Here is a 21,012-nt window from a genome sequence, read left to right on the forward strand (position 1 = left end):
TGAATGAGAAAACACTGACAAATTAGCAAGTCTTTATTTTTCCTTCCACAAGACAGGCTAACTTACTTGGAAACGTAACTTCGTTAACATCAAAGTGGATAATTCTAGAGTCATGGGAGGTAAAAATTTAATTTAGAATAAAATATTAGGCTGATTCGGAAATGTGGATGTTTCCAAAGTTTGTATCTTTTACTCAGAAGTTGGAAAACAAAAATCACAAAAACCAGGGGGACTAAAGACCTGCGGGCTCTTGCATGTTAACTTCAATCCTTAGGGAATTCTTTGAACATATATTTTTTTCCTTCGTAATCTTTGTTCCTTTTCTGACTGGCTCTGATCTGGAACGGTCTACGAATTGACGGCGCTCTCGGGAGCAGCGCTCCCCCGCCCCCGGGTTGCTGTTTGGGCGGAGCGGTAGCGGTTGGGTACCGCGCGGGCGGCGTGGGCGCCCCAGCCGCAGTCATGGCACGTCCGCCGCTCTCGCAGGTGTCCCGGAAGAGAGCCCGTATGTAGAGAGCAATGCTCCTGGTTTCTGAAATGCTACCCTCTCGCTTCAGTGTATTTAGACCCCGATCTATTGAATGTTCAAGTTCGAAAATCTCAACTGTTGAGATATGTTTTTCAGCAAATGTTTTTGGTGACGACTGTGCTTGAAACCGTTCAGGTCTGGCCTGGATAGGATGTGGCTGGTGGAAGGGGAAACTATGTGAAACTCAGCATTGTCTTCTTATCGCATGTATAAGCCGCCTCTCTAAATTCTTAACTTACTGAGTGCATCTGAAATTTATTGGGCACCAAGGTCTACTATTTCGGCCCTTTTCTGCAATTGCTTTCATCACATTTGCTTCGGCCACTGTGGATCCTAAAGGAAAAGTGGTAAGTGTCCAAGCATGGTGGGCTTCTGGTAACCACCAAGTACAAGAGCAGAGATACTAGACCCAACACCAGCAGGGGTCAGCGGGGATCATCTTCTCGTTTGGTAACTGGGTTTGGAAATGGCCTAATAAATATGCTCTTTGGTTTTATTTAGAAGGTACATTAAGATAGAGCTTCAAAATCCTAAATATGTGTGCATGTCTATATGCCTATATAAATATAGAGATATATAGAGATCTATCTATTGTGCATATATAGTCACATAATACATGGTTTAAAATATAAGTTGAACTTACTCTACATTCTTTGTCCATTCCGGAGGGTTACTCATTGTCATAAACACACAGTTCGTCAAAATAGTGCACATAATTAGCATGCTGAATAATGTGGGTTATTGTTAAGGAAAACACACACACAAAAAATCGAAGTCCATGTATTATATTATATAAAACTAACATTGAAATGCTTGAAATGCAGTTTAGCCATGGCTCAGTGACAAACACACTGTGGGCAAGTCATCCAGTCTCTTTGAATTTCAGTTTTCTCATCGGTAAAATGTGATAATAATATCAGCCTCACAGAGTAGTGATATAGATTAAATGAGATCATGTACAAGAAAGCTTTATGTAAGTACAAAGTGTTGCTTTTGTTACTGTTATTAAATCAATATATTTACCCCCAGATAACTTTAGTGGGAAAACTCTGTGTAATCTGGAGTCATATAGTTTTTGAGCAGAGGTTGACTTAAACCAATTCAGGTGATTAAAACAGTGAATTGTTGAAGAGGGCACATACCTGCAATATTGTAGTTTCTTAAATACATGTTATATAATGTAGTTCAATACATTAAAAATTCATGTACAAAGTGCAGCATGACGTGTTGGGTTGCTCTATTTTGACTGAATCTTTTTTAAGTTTGGCAGCATTGCGTATGATTAAAAGTGAATACTCGTGAAGGCCAGGACTTGATATGATGTGAATATAATTAAAATTCAGCCTAAAAGTGGTTCTTGGCAAATCATTCATCCTCTCTCTGTCACTGAATCTCCTTATGCCTCCACTGATTTTACACAATGGAGCTAATTTTTGTACAGACCTAATCAACTATAGACCTCATCAGTTTGAGGTCCAAATTAAATGAGTTAATATTAAGTACTTGAAACAGGCCTATATATCGGTAGATAAGATCTATGTGTTAGTTAAAACAAATGACTAAGACATAAAAAAAAAAGGAGCTAAAAGAGACCTTGAAAAACAAACAATGTAATCACTGTATTTTAGAAATAAGAAAAATAAGGCCTAAACCCAAGAGAAATTAGGTAAGTTGGCTGAGGATGTGAACACAGGTTTCCTGCCTTTCATATTCTTTCTACTACAGTTTATTGCCAAAATAAAAATTTTCCATTAAGTAAAAAGGGAAGTTTTCATCAAATGACCACATGATGGCACTAGAAACAAAAACTAGGATAAGGAAACCTCCGTACAGGTAGAAATGCTGAACGTACGATTTTTATGTTTCAAATCTTTTAATTTTAATAACAACACTTTTATACCACTAAGGAATTCCTTATCAGTTTAAAAATCGAATGGCCTTTTAATTTTACAATCCTGTTTTAAAAATCAGATAGTATGAGTTGATTATCATTATACAAGTATTTCTGTATTTATTATTGATAAAGCCATCAAATGAGACAATCAGAAATGAAGTGTTTGTAAATGAATATGAATAGATGGAGTTAGTTACCAAGTTGTCTTTTTTTTTTTTTTTTAACACCATGGGAATCACAACGCCATATCTCTAAAAGCCATTTGGGAATATAACCTAAGCTTCTTTCACTCACTTTCATAGTCTTTACTAAAAAGCAATTCATTTTGTATGGCAGAGTCATAATTCCATAACTTAAATTAAAAATTTGGCCAGTTTTCCAGTATTTTCTTCATGGATTTCATTAGGAAAATTCAAGAATTAACTAAGTATAGGTTAAGCCCCTGACCATCTTTCATGGAAAATAAGTTTAAAGGTTTATTCCAAGGTTCACTAAAATGCTCTTTATTATAGATATATCTAAACTTGGCTCTGGAAGTAGATTTCTTTGTTACATCATTCTTTGCTGCAAATTCTTATTAATCACAAGCTGCGTACACAGATGGTAAAGACAAATATAGTTATCTTATACTCCATTTGTAGAATTCAATCCATATAAGTATATAGTATTAGAAAGATCTATGTAGATATATAATGTTAAGACTGTAAGTTTCAGCAACATCTATGTGACTAATAAACTTTAAGAATATGGCTTATAAAAAAAGAATAAGGCTTATAATTCAAAAGCAGGTACAAAATTAGAGTGGCAAAAGGCATAAAATATGTATATGTCCTAACTTAATTTTATATTTAGCTATAAAGCACTTATAGACTATGTACAAATAGTTAATATTGATCACTGGAAAAGGATATGAATGTACCAAAATCTTAATAGCTATTTTCCTAAGAGGGTTGAAGGGAGTTAAAATGTACAGGGCAGAGGTGGCACTGAACCGGAAGATGGCCTTCCCTTTATTCAATACTATAAAAGTCTGTAAGATAGGAACACAACATAGAAGTATAAAAGTATACACCATTTAAACTCTATTGCCTACTTTCTGTCGTTACAATGAATTTTTCCAATGTTACAACTTTCGATGTGCACCATGAAGACAAACTGCCACTGTGTCTCTTCCTAACCTGAGAAGACATTCAAAGGTATTACTTACCTTTTACCCAATGCTTACCTGCAATTTCATCATACATAAGACATTTGTCCAAGAGAATTTATTTTCTTAATATTTTAAATATCTGAGTTAAATGAATATCTTAAATGGTTGAATATTTAATTTCATTTTTAAAATCCTGACACTACATTCCTTTTATAGTGATTTCAGCTTTTTCAATTCAAATATCTTGAAAATTAATCCTGTGGAATGCAAAAACCATTTAACAAAACTAATACTTAAAAAAAATAACTGTTCTTTTTCCATTTATGCTTATAAAATAAACATTATCACTCTATTTGTAATAGGAAATAGAAACAGCCACCATCAAACCCACTCTTGGGTTAGATGGATATAATCCAGTAATTGATTTTTGGAGGCCAAGTTCCCTGGGGAGTATCTGTTGACCAGGAGTGCTAAATTCTGTATTGGGATTTCTGAGTTAGCTGACACATTGAATTCTGATCCCAATTGACTGCCTATTTCCTCTAGTGCTTTCTTAGCACAGGGGAAAAGCTCAAAGCCTTGTAGAACCTAGGATCCATGAATGTGAATGAAATTGCATTCTACAAATTAGGTATATTTAAGAGCAATCAGCAGCGCGCAGACAAAAAATAAAGAAGCAACATGCAATAGCATATGAAGGATTCTGACTCAGAGTTTCTTAAGATGTTTGCATATAATCACACAGAGCTGGGAGTGCAGGGAGCCATTTTCTCTGTGAAGAATGTTTCATAGGAAAAGGTCTTCATACTTTTTAATTAATATTCACCCATTCTTTAAATATTTTGTTTTTTTTCACCCTAGGGTGCCTTAACTTTATGTTTACTTTCTACTAAGAATTTTTGGCAAGAGTTTCTTCTCTACGCTTAGTCTTCAGGCTATTAATAGGATTCTCATTGCTTTTTCCCTCTACCTTGAGTATTTTCTAAATTCAAGTAGAGTAATCACTCCCAAATTTTGACTGAGTTCCTATCTGAAAATAGCACTTTGTATCTGGCGTGTATAGAGTGCCCTGAACCAGGACTGTGAAAGTCTGGTCTCCCAGCTGGGGCTGGTGTCCAAGTTATTGTTAGTCTGTGACACGACAGTTAAAGTGTCTAGAAACTTGTAAGTCAATTTGACGAACTAATTCTATATCTGTTGCCTGCAATAATAAACAGGAGGTGTGTTTTATAGGTCTATTCTCAATTTTCTAGCAATTAATTTTATTGTGTTTTAGGAGAATGGTGACCTCACCTTACCAAAATCTCTGGTTCAGAATACAAAAAACAAAACCAAAAACAAACAAAACGCTGTATACCAAGTCCATTGTAGGAGGGGAAGACTTCACCTGTGCTTACTGGAAGAACCACCACCTGTGTCTACAATACCTAGTCCCCTTTTTTTCTGATTCATTCAATTATCCTTTCCCTAAATGACATTGTGAGTTTATCATAAAACATGAACAGACTTTTGCAATTCAAATGACTTTGCCTCAGGGGGTACTTGCATCAAGGACACAAATAGGTCCAAAGTAAGCTAATTTAGGACTGAGTATGGTCCACCTTGCAAGCCTACAGCATATGCTTCCTTTCTCCAAAAACATGCCAAGTAAAACCTGGCATGGATAGAAATATTGGAGGCTCGGAATGGAAGAGCCAATATAAATATAACCTAGCATATATATTTTAAAAATAAGAATCTCCTCATATCAAATAACATTACAAGCTAATTTTGAAATAGATACTAGTGATTCAAAGAGATACTGAGAAAGAAGTTACAATTCATAGATGGCCTAAATCATGGGCTTGAGGGTAAGGGGGACGATGATGACACTATAGCTCAGTGGACAAGGCAAATCACCTGACTCATCTTAAGGGCACGGGACCATGTGCAGAAGAGATCACCTGCGACTCTGGCCATGTGCACCTTCCATCTCAAAGGAAGAAGGAAGTAATTGGTGAAGAGGGTGGCAAAGCATTAGGCAAAGCTGTGGAGGCCAAAAGAGGGGGAAGAGGAGAAAAAGGAAAATTCTTCCCTGAGGACTAGAGTAAAAAAGAAGCAAAACTCAGAAATTGAACACATAGGAGCCCAAAATGGGAGTGCTAAGCGCTGGACCCATTAAGGTGAGTTGAACGAAAGCCACTGCACCCCTGAAGTGGCTAAGCAATGCTAATGCTCAAAGTCCTTTCATGTAGAGGATTTAATACTTGGACATAACAGTTAAAGGCAAATGGACATAGTTCTCAATTGTTCCAGGCTTAGTTGGAAACTCTCACTGATTTTAGGTGGTATTCCCTTAATTTATGTATAAAATTCAAAAATGTATGAAAGATGATCATTTTTAAACAATATTTATAAGAAATGTATGTTACAAGTAGTCAAGTAACTGTAGAATTTCAAACATATAGATACTTGCCTTCGCCATTTAACAAATAAGAAAGGATCAAAGTAAGTATCAAAGATGTTATGTACCTCAAACTGTATAAACAAATACAGTGGAGAAAAAGCAGATTTACAGTTGTGAGTATATGAAATAATTTATTCTTGTGTTATTATTAATTGTATTATTTTCCATACAAACAACTGTAATCTTACTTTTGCCCACTCTGTATTATATAACTTTAAGCAAATCAAGATTTACAAACTATTCAACTGAGTGTGATTTTTTACATTTTCTGCTCAATTTTTTTTATTGTGGTAAACTATATAACAAACTTTACCATCTTAACCATTTCTAAACACATAACTCAGTGTTGACCTTTTTTTTTTTTTTTACAGAATGTATTGAATCGCTTATTACCGTGAAGTTCCTTGACATCCTTTAAATCTAAACTAGTTCTACAAAAATTTCATTAGCACAACTCAGGATAATCTTTATTGCCTGAAGTCACTTCAGTATGAAAGAAAAAGGTCAGAATTGATCATGGAGAAGAAAAGGCATCTAGCCTGGAATGGACTTCTCTAGAGCCCAAGGCTGTAGGAAATTCATGAAATCATTTTAACATGCAAATAATTTTGTGTCTGAGAACAAATGTCAAAACATAGCATTTTGAATGAATTAGAAAAATGAGATTCTATAAATGAACTATCACTATAAAGATACATATGTAGGAACACAGCTCTTTATTTACAGCGTCCAGCAGAAGTAATGCATTGAGTGTGGCTGGTACAGCACATGAAGGTCTCACACAAGATGGACAACAATTTGGACATCACACCTAAAATGTCATATGGTGAGCTTGAGTGTGATATTGTTATGTTACAGAATTACATGCTCATGATTTTGTAATAAAAAAGGGCATTATTTGTGTCAGACCCTGTATATTAAATATTGGTCAAAGTTTGTCACTTATCTCTTCATATATAGTTATCAAACTAAAGTAACATTCCTTGAGCCCCTGTATAATAAACTGTTAATATGTATGAGCATTGCAATTACCTGGAAAGTAGCATGGAATTAGTTTTAGGTCCAAATTTAAACTTAATTGACTTCATTGTAAAAGATGTGTTTTGTTTAGCTCAATATTTACACAGCACTATGCTACGGTTTATAGGGGAAATAAAGATATGCAAGTCATTACTCGAAGGAGCTTATAAACTAGTGAATGTTTAACGGTGTCCACTAATAGAAGAAAGCCTAGAAGGATAAATGAAGGTTTACCTATGTCAAAGCTCTTCAAAGGAAATATGTAAACTAAAACTCTGAACTACATATGTAATTTTAAATAATAGCCATGTTTTAAAAAAGTAAAAAAGAAGCAGGTGAAATTAATTTTAATAATGTTTTCTTTAATCCAATATTTCTTAAATGTTACTATTTAGGGATGAAATCAATATTAAAAATATTGAGACATTTTACATCCTTTTTATGCAATCCTAAATCTTAAAGTCTGGGCTTGCCACATTTTACATAGAAGAACCACACATGGCTTTGTCTATTATATTGGGCAACACCGACCTAGACATAAACCATTCATTGTACCGCTAGGTCAGACTCTCTTTAGCAAGGCTGCCAGGTAAAACATCATTTCTCACTTTAAAATCAAACCAAGAAAAATGGGTAATCACCCCCAGCAATCAACAGCTTAATAGCCTGTAAAGAAACTTTGGGAAAATATAAGTAAGATTTGTTTTAGTTACGTAGTTATGAAGAGTGCAGACTCTGGAATCTGATGCCTTGTTCAAAATCTGGCTCTGGTGCCTTCCAGCAGTGAAATCCTAGACAAGTTACCCGACTTTCCTGTGGCTCACTTGCCTGTTTTGAAAAATGCGAATAAGTATATTTAGCTCATAATGGTGTGATTTCAGTTCAGTAGAGATTCTCATGCCTAGTATTCTGTACTTTTAAAAAATAGCTCAGGTGATTCTGCAATAGGGCTGTGAATCTGTTTTGGCTAACTAGTGATTTTTTAACATTGCCCAAATTATCAGTAATTATGCTGTACATGTGGATTCAATGACAAAATCTATATGTAACAGAGAAAGGTTAGCAATGATCATGAACAATTGAAAAATGCAGAACACACTTTTGGTTATTAAATGTATACCTTAGCTTCAAAATTTAAAACAAGCAGTTTTCAACTTGTGTACACACTGTGTTTGAAAATGTTACCTGGAAGTCAATTGATTAGAATTTTGAATATATTTTCCTGCAACAGAGTACTAGGTTGGGCTGCAAGGAATACCTCTATTTCCTTGTTGTTGCCCTGGCATTGGAACTAGGAGAATTCCCTGGCTCTATCTCCTGCCAGAAGTGGGATCAAACCTTTTCCAGCTCCAGGCTGCTGGCTTAAGAAGAGGTTCCAGCAGGGAGGGGTAGAGTAAGAGTCTTGCGGCAGGAGGAGAGATGCTTCAGAGCTTTGGGTGTAAAGAACTGCACAGAAAGTCAAGGGATGCCTGTAATGACATATCTCTGGGGACATTTCGCATACTGAGGGAGTTCCACAGCATCTAATTCTATTTTTTTCCTGTGGGCTCTTGAAATGGTTTCACCTACTTATTTGTACCTTGCCTATTTATAATAACCTGTGGATTCAAGCCAAGATTTCCCACCTTTTCTGGCTCACTGAGGGATGGAAAGCTTTCTTCAAGTTCTTTATCTGACTCTGAAGTGAGCATGCAACATGAAAAAGACTTTCTTCTCTCCTACTCTCATTCTGTTTCTCCCTCCAGACTAGGGACAATCAGCCTAAAAAACAACCTGTGGCACTTGCCTGTCTGGGGCCCGCTAAGCTTTGATATACATCCTTCACCTAACTACACAGGTGGTCTTTAAGTCAGTAATCAGAAATCAAAATGTTCACAGCAGCTAGGTGGCAAGAGGTACCTGTCGATTTTTGGTAAGCAAATTAGAAATCCAAAAAATGCATGATTATGCATGTGTGTGCGTGTGTGACTGTGTATATAATCGAGATGTGTAAGTCTGAGATACTGATTCAAAATTTTAAATATTGCGTGAGACAACTAAATTAAATATGTCTGTGGACTGTATGCCTCACAGCCTGTTATTTTCTTTGCTTTAAACTCCTGCAACAGAGAAGAGTTGGTACCCAGAGAAGAGTCCGTGAAACTGCTGTCCCTGGCCTGGAACTGGGTGAAACGGGGGGGCGGGGCCAGTGCAGGAAGTGACCCCACGTGAGGTACCGGCGGGGCTCTCACCGCCAGGTGTGCTGACACCTATGTCTCTGTCTACCTCAGACAGAGAGAAGAAAACCATAACCACAGGGGAAATGACAAAGTCTGGGGATTAAATATTTCTCAACTCTTTATCTTATCCTGCACCGTAGGGGTGGTATTAAATGCTCAGTTAACTTTTTATCACCTGGAAAAACTACTTTGAGGTCCAGTTTTAGTACGGCCTTGTGTGAAAACTTTGAGCAAATTGTTCCATGTCAATCTCTACCTCTAAAAGGAGAATAAATGTAATAGAACTAATCCCAAGCTTGTTTGGATGAAGAAAAATAAAACATGTGAATGCCCTTAATAAATTCTAAATGTGTGCTGTTTGGTGTTCAAATATATACACCTATGAAAACTTACATATCTGAAAGCAGTGCCAGTTTTCACATCGGAACTTCCCTGTTCAATAAATTTCTTCCCAAATTCCATATTTAGAAAACAAGGCCATTACCTCCTTCCCTCTGATACTTAAACATCACACCTCCAAAAGAGATCCCGATCCCATCCATTATTCTCCATCTTCATTGTCGAAAATCTAGACCAAGTGTCCAGAAAGACTCCTAACTTGATCTTTTAAAATGTAAAGTAGACCATGTCACTTCTTCACCCAAAGCCTTCTGATAATTCAGTTTGCCCATAAGCTTCAAACTCTTTAAGCTGTACTAAAAAGAGGCTTTTACCTAGCCCCAGGCCCCCCTCCCAACCTCATCCTGTGCTCCTCTTCCTTAGTACAGTCCAGCTACATTACATATTATCTGATAGACTGTTTGTTCTCTTTCCCTGGAAGATTCTTCTTTCTTTTCTCTTTTCTGTCCTTCAGATCCCAGTTTGAGTGCCCTTTCTTTAACAGATGCGCACAACTGAAGTTTTCTGAATCTGTCCTCTTTGGGGGAAAAAACACACTTATCATACATGTAGAATCTGGTGGCAAATGTAATTTTCTAATTATTTTAGAAGCTGATCCAGACCCACTGAGTCTTTAAAGTTTTAGTTTTTCCAAAGGCAGGGGATGCTCCTGATGGATCAGAAGTAGTGAATTGGCAAGTCAACTTTGGGAAACACTGCCAGCCTGGGAGAGAAGGAGTACAACTAACGAAGTGGTGTGAGTAGAGGTCAGGAAAAGCAGTAACAGTCTTACTTAGATTCTATCACTGGCTTGTCTTTTCCACCGGTATCATTAGCACAACTGCCGACTCAAAGTATGGCAATGGGCCATGGAAGCTGACAGATCAGGTTTTCAATCTAGTCTCGGCTACTTAATAGCTTTGTGATCTCAGGCAACTTACTTCACCTCAGTTTCATTATTTTTAAATACAGACGAAAACTATCTTGGAAGGATGTATGGATTAAGTAAGAGCTGTAAATACCCTGATGCATAGTGTACAGAATACAGAGCTATTGTTTTTGCCTGCCTAGCATACCTTCTCTGACCGTCCCCATCTCTTCCTTTTAGAAAAGCCACTGCCCTGTTGTCTGCTGTTGTGGAGCTGACCCACCCCTTGGCAACACAGGTCAACTGCTCTGGCCAATAAGACCATCACAAACCCTTGGCCACAATAGGTTCAGAGGAGGCCATGTGACCTAATAAGAACCTATTTCAGGGCTTTTGTTAGAGCTTTGGAAGAAAAAGTGGAGTTAGTGAGCTGTAGAATGTTAGTTTGGTGCCACTGGTGGCTATTTTTGCTATCCTGTGGGAAGCGCCAGCCTACGAATGCAGTTAGCATAGGTGAAAACAGAACCAAAAATGGAAAAGGACTGTGTCCTGATGATGCCATTTTAGGTACTAAATTCTTTGATGTTAAAATCAAATTCAGCCTATTCACTTCTTCCTTTATTTTTTAAAACCAGTTTCTGTTGCATTTTTATCACTTTGACTTGAATGGTTCCTTACTAATACAGCAGGTTCTCAATAAATAGTAACCATTATTTTATCACCAATATCATAATCTTGGGATTGTTTCTGAGAGAGAGGCTTAGAGGTGACGAAAAGAGGGGCTTAAGGAAGACATGAGGGGTGGAGAGGAGAAAGACTTGAAAGTCAGCTATACTGTCTTGAATGTAAGGGAGAACTCCGCTGACTATTAATTCTAGAGTTAATAATTTGCAAAGAGAAATTGTAAATTGGGGACTGTCCATATGATAATTCATGGAATCACAAGCTTTTAATTATCATCTACTTTCCTGATTTTTTATTAGATTACTTTTGCAGGAAAAATTTGCTAAACTCAATTTAAAACAAAGCAAATTACTCTCTTTACCCAATATCACAACAAAAATTCCTGTAGCAATGACAGACCAGGCATGAATTTAAGAAGGAGTGTGTATCTTTTCAAAAAGAGCTGATAAAGCCCTAGCCAGTGGCTCAGTTGGTTGGAGCATCATCCTATACACCAAAAGTTTGGGGGTTTGATTCCTGGTCAGGGCACATCCCTAGGTTGTCAGTTTGATCCCTGGTCAGGGCACATATGGGAGGCAAACAATCTGTGTTTCTCCCTCACATTGATGCCCTCTCTCCCTCTCTTCTCTCTCTCTCTCTCTCACCTTCCACTCTCACTAAAATCAATAAACATTGTAAAATTTTAAAAAATGATAAAATGAGCAAATAAATTGTTTTTAAATGATCCATGAGACAATCAAGGAAAAGGTACATTTTTAAATGATACATTCCTACATTCCATAATTAACAAACTTATCCATTCTCACTGCAGATCTAAAATACCTTCTTCTACTTCCAGTACACTGTCACACTGTCAAAAGGATATTTCCTTCCTTGGTACTAGTGAGTCATCTGTAATTTTAAGAAGAACATGAGAAGGGAGAAGTTTTCTGTAATAAAGAATGGGTGAAGAATTTGAAAGCATAGCCAAATGGTGCAAAACCACCCTAAACTATGAAAGGTAACTGAAAAAAGAAATCCCATAAGGAAAAAAAAAGGTGCCTTCACAAGTTAAATGTTCCTTGCTATACAACTAAAGTAAATAAACAAACAAGGAACCCAACCTTGAATGGTGTTCTGAAGACCACTGGAGCAGAGCTCATATGGTATGTAAAGTTCTGTGACAGTATTCCAATAGCACTATTTTATGCCTTATTTCTTACCTTGGACTTCAAAAGGCTTGAAGCATCTGAGGGTCTGGAAAGCTCCTAAAGCTTCCATGCGCCAGGAGTGTTCAGGAGATGGTTCCTACTATTTCTTCAGTTAATACTATAGTGTCATGATCATGGATTAAACTAGTTTAAAAATTTTAGTAGAATTTTTTAACCTTATGTAATTTGCACATTTTAAACTGGGGCAAAGAAGATAAAAATATGTGGGCATATGCCATCTGGAAATGTACCACTGGCAGTGACATTTCCATAAGCTCACTGACATTGTCTTTGTAGAAGATCACAGAGAACTTAGTGTTGTTTCTATTCTTTACACATAAATTCCATGTATATATGTATATATACATTCCTTATATATGGGCTTTAATCTAAAGTATAACAAAAAGGGTAGATTCTGCAACCATTTTTATAATAGTCTTGCTTTACTTATTCTATGTATTATTAAGAAAGAAACTAGAAAATTTGTATATAGATACAAATGACTAATTAATTATCATACTTGAGAAAACCCTTAGGGAGGTCACTGAACTAACTGATGTTAGCATATTCCAGCTCACTCAGGCAATAAAACCCACATCCTCAGTAGAAATAGTAGTGGGAAATCTCATTCTAAGAAGCATTTTCTCTCGTGAGATTTCCACCGTTAGACCTTATAGCTATGCCGGAGTACTGTGCATGTGCATTGCATTGTTTTCATGAAGATCACCCTGCCAATCTCAGAATCTCAGATACTCAAGTCACTGGAATAAAATTAGTCATAATTATCAAAAGAACAATGTATTATTTTTAAAAGGTTATTATTTTGCTGAGCATTCCAACTTTAATCAAAGCAAATAAAATCAGAATTTAAGACTATTCTTTCAAAATGAAATATTCCAATTATAAAAGAAAATTTAAGACTAGAAAACTGTGTACAGACAACTGGAGAAAGTTTTAAAACATGAGAATGCAAAAGAATGAAATTTTAAGCACATAGTTCAATCAGGTGTCCTAAGCAAGCTGTATTAGTTTTGAAGGTCTTCAGTCCTGCAAAAAGTTTTAATTTGCATTGCTGTTGAATGACTTACATTTGAAGACTCCTTTGATGTCAGCTCAATGTGAAAGGAATGGATGTGCCTTACGTTGGGGAAAAATGCCTGATAACAATATTTTTCTTATCAGGTTGTTCTACTTGCACACTGTGATTTGTTCCAAAATGCCAATGTGTTTTTCCTTCCTCACACAATGTGCATTTGAAGATAAGGACAGAAGATGTTAACAGCAAGTTTGAATGAGAACCTAACAAAGTTTATAAGGGTTGTGTCAGCACAAGAACCTGACTGACTAGTCATTCTATCAGAGCTGATCTTTCACGCTAAGCTTTAAAGTCTTTCTTTTAAATAGTAAAAGGGTTTGCATAGATTTGTTTTCCATCTGCCTTTACATCCTTTGTTATCATTCATTATGAACCAATCAAATCATTTTGTTTTGGGAAGTCTTCTCAAGATAACAACTTTTATTAGTCTGAAAACTCTTTAATATAAAGGAAAAGATTGATTAGATGATTTGGTTTTCACATGAAGAATCACTGCCCTTGTCAATATGCATTAGTTTGGTCTTTCTCAAAACATTCATTTACTGTTTCACAAACAAGGACATAGCACATGAGCTGGGATGCTAGATTTCCAGCCCTGTTTGGTGAAGACTCTAGTGGCTTTAACAATCTTTAGAAGGTGATTACTATTGGAGAGACGGGCGCTGGGTGTCTGGGAGTAGTAAAAGTTCTTCTGGGTTCGAGCCCCTCAACCCATGATAAGAGCAGTCTTTGAATAGACTGACTATGCCCATTGCCTACCAATGAATGAACATACTCCATGGGATGAATGAATTTCTGTCTAAAACACAGCAGAGTCATTACTCTAATAATGAAGTAATTTTAAATAAGTTAAAATATTTGAATGATTGGATTATCTGCATTTTTACTTTCCTTATACAAATAAACCTGATATTTGCTTCATTTGAGCTTTAGCTCAAATATATTTCAGACAATATGTTAAATTGTATTCCAAAGGACTGATTTAATAAAGTACAACATTTTTCATAACTTAAAAGGCAGTTATGAAATGGAGAATATCTTACTAAGATTTGGCAATGTTGTAAGTAATGTTAAGTGAAAAAAATGAAATCTTTGGAAAATGAGTATCTCTTTTTTACTGTAAAGTGGACAAAACAGTTTTTAAAAAGGGAAACTCTGCTACACTTACACCAGCTATATCCTGAAAGTTAAAAGAAAAAAAAATAAATACAGTGCTAGTCATCCTACTGTGAGGTTTTTATCTCTGAAACTATAGTAAAACAGTCTCAAATCCACATATTAAAATTGCCAACTTAGGCATTTGACAAGGACTAATTTCATGTTGTCAAGAACTGTGCCAGCAACAAAGAGTCTAGCGTATGTCCAACTAAAATATTTCATTTGTTTAATTAAAATTTTTGTACCATACCCTTCCACCAAGAGTTCAAAAATGTATTGTGTCAGATAAAAAGATAATGAAATGTTGCACTTTAACTAGTAATAAATTCAATCTAAAATCAATACAATAACATTTTTTTTAAATTTTAACTTTTTCTGTAGTCTTTTCTTCTTGGTTTTGTGAAATCATGGTTTAATGAAAAGTTGGGTACTTAATACAAGGTATTCATCTCAAGTACACATACAGAAAATGCAGGCATTAAAATGTCATTTATATGTTCTTCTGAATACTACATTTTTATTAATTCTTACCAATATAAATATATTTTACAAAAAAATTGAATAATTTTTTAAAATTGGAGTTCATAAAGAAATGTTCCAGAATTAACTGATTTATATAGATTACCTAATTAAAAATTGAAAAACCCTGTGGCATCAAATTTTGTTACATGAAAAATTAATAATATTTTTGAAATCTTTATGAATTATAATTTTCAAGTGCAGAAAACACATAAAATTCTACAGTAAATACAATCTCTGGGGAGAATTTTCTAATTCATTAAATTAGCTGCCTATAACAGATTTGTTATTAGGTATCTGTCATGGTAGATTTGGGACAGCTCCGTGTGTTGTGGCATAATCAATTCATTTCTCAAGTATTTAAATTAACACACACAGATGTGTTTTATTTCTTAAACAGAAGGATACTTAAGATAGTGCTAATTCAACCTGTGTTGGTGTTATGAGAGTCCAAAGAAGTATGCAGTAGGCAATTAGCAGCAAAATATGCCTGATAAAAAAACACTCACTTTTTTATTGATATAGTACGGGTCCAGGTCCTCCAGCGGCTCTGACACCATCTCTGGGGGGATGTCTCCATAAATAAATGGAAGGTTCTTTCCAGCTTCCAAGTCACTATTTGGCTTTGGGCCATTTTCGTCATCATCTTTCTTGTCTGGTTTGGGATTCTTAGCCTTTTCTTCTGCAATGCGCCTTTCAATAGCCGCAAGAGATTCTCTGGTAAAGAAGTTGAAGCTGTCAGGTCCTGGTGGTACAAGCACTGTTTGCTCCATCTTGTCATCCTGCACATTTTAATTACCATTTACTCTTCATATGAAAGTCCTAAAAAAAAAGAATGCTGATATTTTATGGTGATTAAGAGAAGACAATATCTATAAACTCTTGCCTTAAATACTAGAGTACTGAAATTTTTGTGTCCAATTAAATTGAAATATAATTTGCTAACTAAATATGAATTCTTTTTTTTGTAGTATGAACACTTAACATTAGATCTACCCTTTGGACAGAAATTTTAAGTGCATAAGACAGGACTGTTAACTATAGGTACAAACTTATATAGCAGATCTTTAGCACTTATTCCAGTTACTTCAGGAGTGATAAAAAGGCCACCAATTTGTTTTAAATGACAACTTTTCCTTCAGCAGACCCTGAATGTATGAGTCCTTGATATAACATGAGAATAGACACAGCTCAGATCTGAATAGCAGGAGCTCCCATTTCTCCCTCCTCCATGCCCTTGAAACCACCATTCTCCTTTCTGCTTCTATGAGTTTGGCTTAACAGATATGGTTTCTATCTGGGATTTTGTTAAGTGTACCAACCATGTTTATTCATTCTTGTGCTTTGCCGATACAGGAACTGTGCCATAAGTTAAGAAAGTGGTTCAAGTCTAGCCTTAATTGAAGTACATTAGGCTAAATACCACCATGTCCCTAATGGGCTGTTCCCTCTGTGAGACAAGCACATGAGGATGTAGCCCCATGGAGACAATGGTTAGCTCATAAGCAGAACGAAGGGGAAAGGGAGCCATCTCTAAGAGGATATAAAACCCAACCCCCTAGCCCGGATTAGTGGCTCCTGGCCAAGGCGGTCAGAACAGTTTGCTGAAACCAGCCTTAATGATCAAATAGTCATTGCTGTCCTCATTGGGTCTTCATCTATTCTGAGTAGGAGACAACCAGAACTGTGATCTACTCCTATCAATAGCCATGCTGAGGCTGGCTTACCTGAACACATACAGAAAGAGAAAATTCAAGACTGAACAAATGCCATTGATATGACTAAGAATGAAAGACTAGACTAGGAAAGAATTACTAGATTGAGTCGCAGTGGGAGAAAACAGCTAAAGATTGAGGAGACAGCAGGGTCCTCCTATTTCAGGGAAAAAAAGAGCAAGAAAGAAGAGAGGATACCACGGGCTCAATAGGAACTGCATTGTTTTTCTTCACTAAAGCAATAATAATATTCTTGCTGATACTATAGTCCTATGGTGCTAAACATATTATGAGAACCTGAGCAAAACTCTCAACTCCAGACAGCAGAGTCAGACCTGATATGATGCCAGAGGCCAAATCTCAAATGCATTGTTTTTAGGCGTATTTAATATGAGCTCAAATTTCACAGATATTACTGAGCCAAAACTTCCCAGAGCCTAAGCTACTGCTTGGACACAAGTTTGTTTTGGACACTGCATTAACTCATTGAGGTCAGCAAGCTATGATCCAGTTAATTGCATCTTTGGTGTATGTGAATTGCAATAATAAAATTGTAGCTATAACTATTCTGTGAAAAGTCCTATAGGGACCTCAAATTTCACTGAAGGAGGTTTCCATTGCTGTGAAGTTTGTGACCATATTTTCAGTGGGTGACCAGAAAGAAGGGGGAATTTAAGTCTAAATTTTTACCTTCAGTTTATTGAGTTATATAACAAACCTTTCAGAGCTCCTTAAAATCTACCTGCAATCACTGAAAGAACCAAAAAAAATTACATTAGTAAATTTAAATCAAAGGAAGCTCTATTTCTCCAATAAGGCATCAAGAAAATAATGGCCTTTACTTATTTGGAGATACAAGTTTAGGGATAAGAAATTGGTGAATTTTTCTCACAAGGAAAATATGATGGCAGAGATGCAATTATGGTTTTTATTTTTAATGAACTTTTTTTTGATAAAAAATATGTAAATGATGTAAATTCAAACAATTTAACAAAAATACTGTGTAAAATCTCCCTTTCATCTTGTCCAGCACTCAATTCCTTTTCTCAGTGGTTATCTGTTTCCAGCTATTTTTCTAAAAATGTAATAGGGATACATTGATCACATGAGTATATGTATACATGTTCTATTTAAAAATACATCACACAGTATCTTACCATAGAAAATGTATTGCACCCTGCATTTTTCACTTAAATGTATTAGAGTTCATTCCTTGTCAGTTTTTATAGATTCAGCTCTTCCTCTTTATTGGTGACACAATTTTCCATTGTTTGTATGTACTATAATTTATTGAGTCAATTCCCCAGTCATGGGTATTCAGGTTGTTTCCAATCTTTTGCTATTAAAAATAAAACTGCAATGAATATATTTTATACACATACTTTAACAAATGTGTAGATTTATTTATGGTGTTAATTTCTAAAGGTAAGTTTAGGTGTGCAAGAAGTAAATCTTTTATTTTGATATAATTGCATAATTACTCTCTATGAAGCCGGTACCAGTCGATTCTCTTGAGAGCAGTGTAACACAGCGCTTGTTCATCTATATCCACACCACATAACATTAGCATATTTTCAACACTTCCAATCTGATTGGGACAAAAATGAAGTCATAGTTTTAATTAGCATTTGTTTTATTATGAGAAAAGCTGAACTTTTTTTCATATGTTTAAGAGCTACTTTATTTTCTTCTCTGTGACTGCCCATTTAAAGAACAACCCATGTTTTCATTTTCTTTTCCTTTTTAATCTATAGAACCTTTTTTAATTATGACATGAACTGAATAATTTTGTGATGTGGGGTCTTTTAAAAAAGTATATATTCTTTGACTTTAGGATGTTTTTGTGCTATAGATCTAATTATTTTTAATTAAAACTTACACACCATTTATGTGATGATCGTACTCTAATCCTTCTTTGGCTTTTAGATTTTGTGTCATGCTTAGGAAAGCACCCATGTCCCTGGAGATGTGGAGGAACATGTCACATATTGTGTTTTGTTGAACTTTTAACATTGTTGTGGTTTAATTTTATAAATTTAATTTTGTAATCTACTTGGAGTTTGTTTTCTCTGTCAAGTGAGGTAGAGATACATTTTTTCCAGTTGTTCCAACATTTTTTGCTGAATAAATAACTTTTCTCCACAAGTAAACAATGCCACCTTCATAGTATGTTAAAATATAAATATACTTATTTATATGAACCCTAAAGTCAGCAATACACTTTACAAAGTTATCCTAGGTGTATTTTCATTAAAGATAAAAATCAACACTATTACTTAACAATTTGCTGGAGGTACAAATCAATACAATTAGATATGAGAGGTAATTACTTTTTAAAGATAAGAATAAGGGAAGTAAAATTATAATTACTTGCATATATAAGATTATATGCCAAGAAAATTCAATAGAAATGTCTGAAAAATACCTACAAGTGGTAAGAAAATCAAGTTGCATAAGTTGAAAAGTAACATAAAAAACTCAATAAATTTACTTTATAGGAACAAGACATATTTAAAAATACAATGGAAGACAGTAGAAACTTTCTCACTGTTGGAAACAAAGCAAGGAGGTTCCCCCTCACCACTCTTTTTAAACATTATCCTGGAAGTCCTGGCTGATACAATAAGACAATAAAATGGATACATATTGATAAGATAAAATAGAAGTGTTTTTATAGCTAATGACATAATTATGTAGAAAATTCAAAAGAATGAACAAAAGAATTCCTAGAACTAATATGCAATTATAGCAAATTTGCACGCTATAATGTTGATATACAAAAGCCAATCACTTTCCTATACACCAACAATAAACATGGAATTTAAAATTAAAAAATCATTTATATTACCACCTTACAAAATGAGATAGGTATAAATATGACAGATTATGTGCAAGGTGAATATGAGGAAAACTGTAAAACTGATTTAAAAAATCAAAGAACTGTATAAATGGGGAGATAATTCCTGCTCAGTATTATTGAGATGTGAGGTTTCTCCAACCTGATATCTATTGGTCTACTTATCTACTGATCGATGCAATCTCAGTGAAAATTCCCGCAAGTTATTTTGTGGACATCAAAAAACTGATTCTAAAGTTTATATGCAGAGATGAATAACCAAGAAATAAAGTTTTATGACTGGCACTACCCTACTTCAAAACTTACTATAAAACTGCAGCAATGCCCTGGCTGGTGTGGTTCAGCTGGTTGGAGTGGTAAATCAAAAGGTCCTGGCTTTGATTCCTGGTCAGAGCACATACTTAGGTTGCAGGTTTGGTTCCCGGTCAGGGCACAGACAAGAAACAACTAATCAATGTTTTTCTCCTTTCTCTCCCCTTCCCGTCCCCCCACCTCTAAAATCAATAAAAATGTCCTCAGGTGAGGATTAAAAAAATACATGTATATGCACAAATAAGTTTTAAAAAATCTACAGTGATTGAGACAGTGCAGTATTAGCAAATAGTTTACAGAGAAACAGAACAGAATAAAGAGACCAGAAGTAGACCCACATGAATATAGCCAACTGATCTTTGATAAAGGAACAGAGTCAATACAATAGAGCAAACACAGTATTTTCCAAAAAGTAGTGCTGAACAAACTGGACTTCCCCCATCCCCCGCCCCCCCAAAAAAGACTCTAGACACAGATCCTTTTCCTTTCACAAAAATTAACTCAGAATTGATCACAGACCTACATGTAAAGTGAAAAACTATAGAACTCCTACGAAGACAAATTAGGATAAAATTTAGATGATTTTTTGTTTGGCAATGACTTTTTAAATAAATACCGAAAACACAATCCATTAAAAGAATAATTGGTGAGCAAGACTTAATTAAAATTAAAATCATCTGCTCTATGAAAGACAATGTCAAATTAGTAAAAAGACAATCCATAGAAAATATTTGCAAAAGCAAAGCTGACCAAGGACATTGCCTGGCTAGTAGCTCAGTTGGTCAGAGTGTCGTTCCGGTATGCCAAGGTTGCCAGTTCCATCTCTAGACAGGGCACACACAAGAAACAAATAATGAATACACAAATAAGGGAAACAATAGCTCAATGTTTGTTTCTCTCTCCCTCTCTAAAATAATTTTTAAAATAGAACTCTTAACTCAACAATAAGAAAACAAGCACCTTGATTTAAAAATGGG

At 35.4% G+C, this 21,012-nt stretch overlaps 1 protein-coding gene across 5 annotated transcripts in view; it reads right to left on the minus strand.

The window, feature by feature from the left end:
• Positions 1-21,012, minus strand: part of LOC129061725 (sodium channel protein type 1 subunit alpha) — a 101,829-nt gene that overhangs the window by 52,017 nt on the left and 28,800 nt on the right. For 4 of the 5 annotated variants that reach the window (XM_054562470.1, XM_054562468.1, XM_054562469.1 and 1 more), the window contains exon 1: positions 1,173-1,278. In XM_054562470.1, the coding sequence (XP_054418445.1) occupies positions 1,173-1,252 (80 nt within the window). In that variant the 5' untranslated portion in view covers positions 1,253-1,278. Of the gene's footprint in view, positions 1-1,172; positions 1,279-3,334; positions 3,454-15,660; positions 15,974-21,012 lie in introns of those variants that run through there. The other variant, XM_054562471.1, reaches the window with a different exon arrangement.

Source organism: Pteronotus mesoamericanus, unplaced genomic scaffold (genome assembly GCF_021234165.1).
Source record: "Pteronotus mesoamericanus isolate MK-2021 breed Mesoamerican mustached bat unplaced genomic scaffold, CSHL_Meso_final scaffold_651, whole genome shotgun sequence".
NCBI lineage: Eukaryota > Metazoa > Chordata > Mammalia > Chiroptera > Mormoopidae > Pteronotus > Pteronotus mesoamericanus.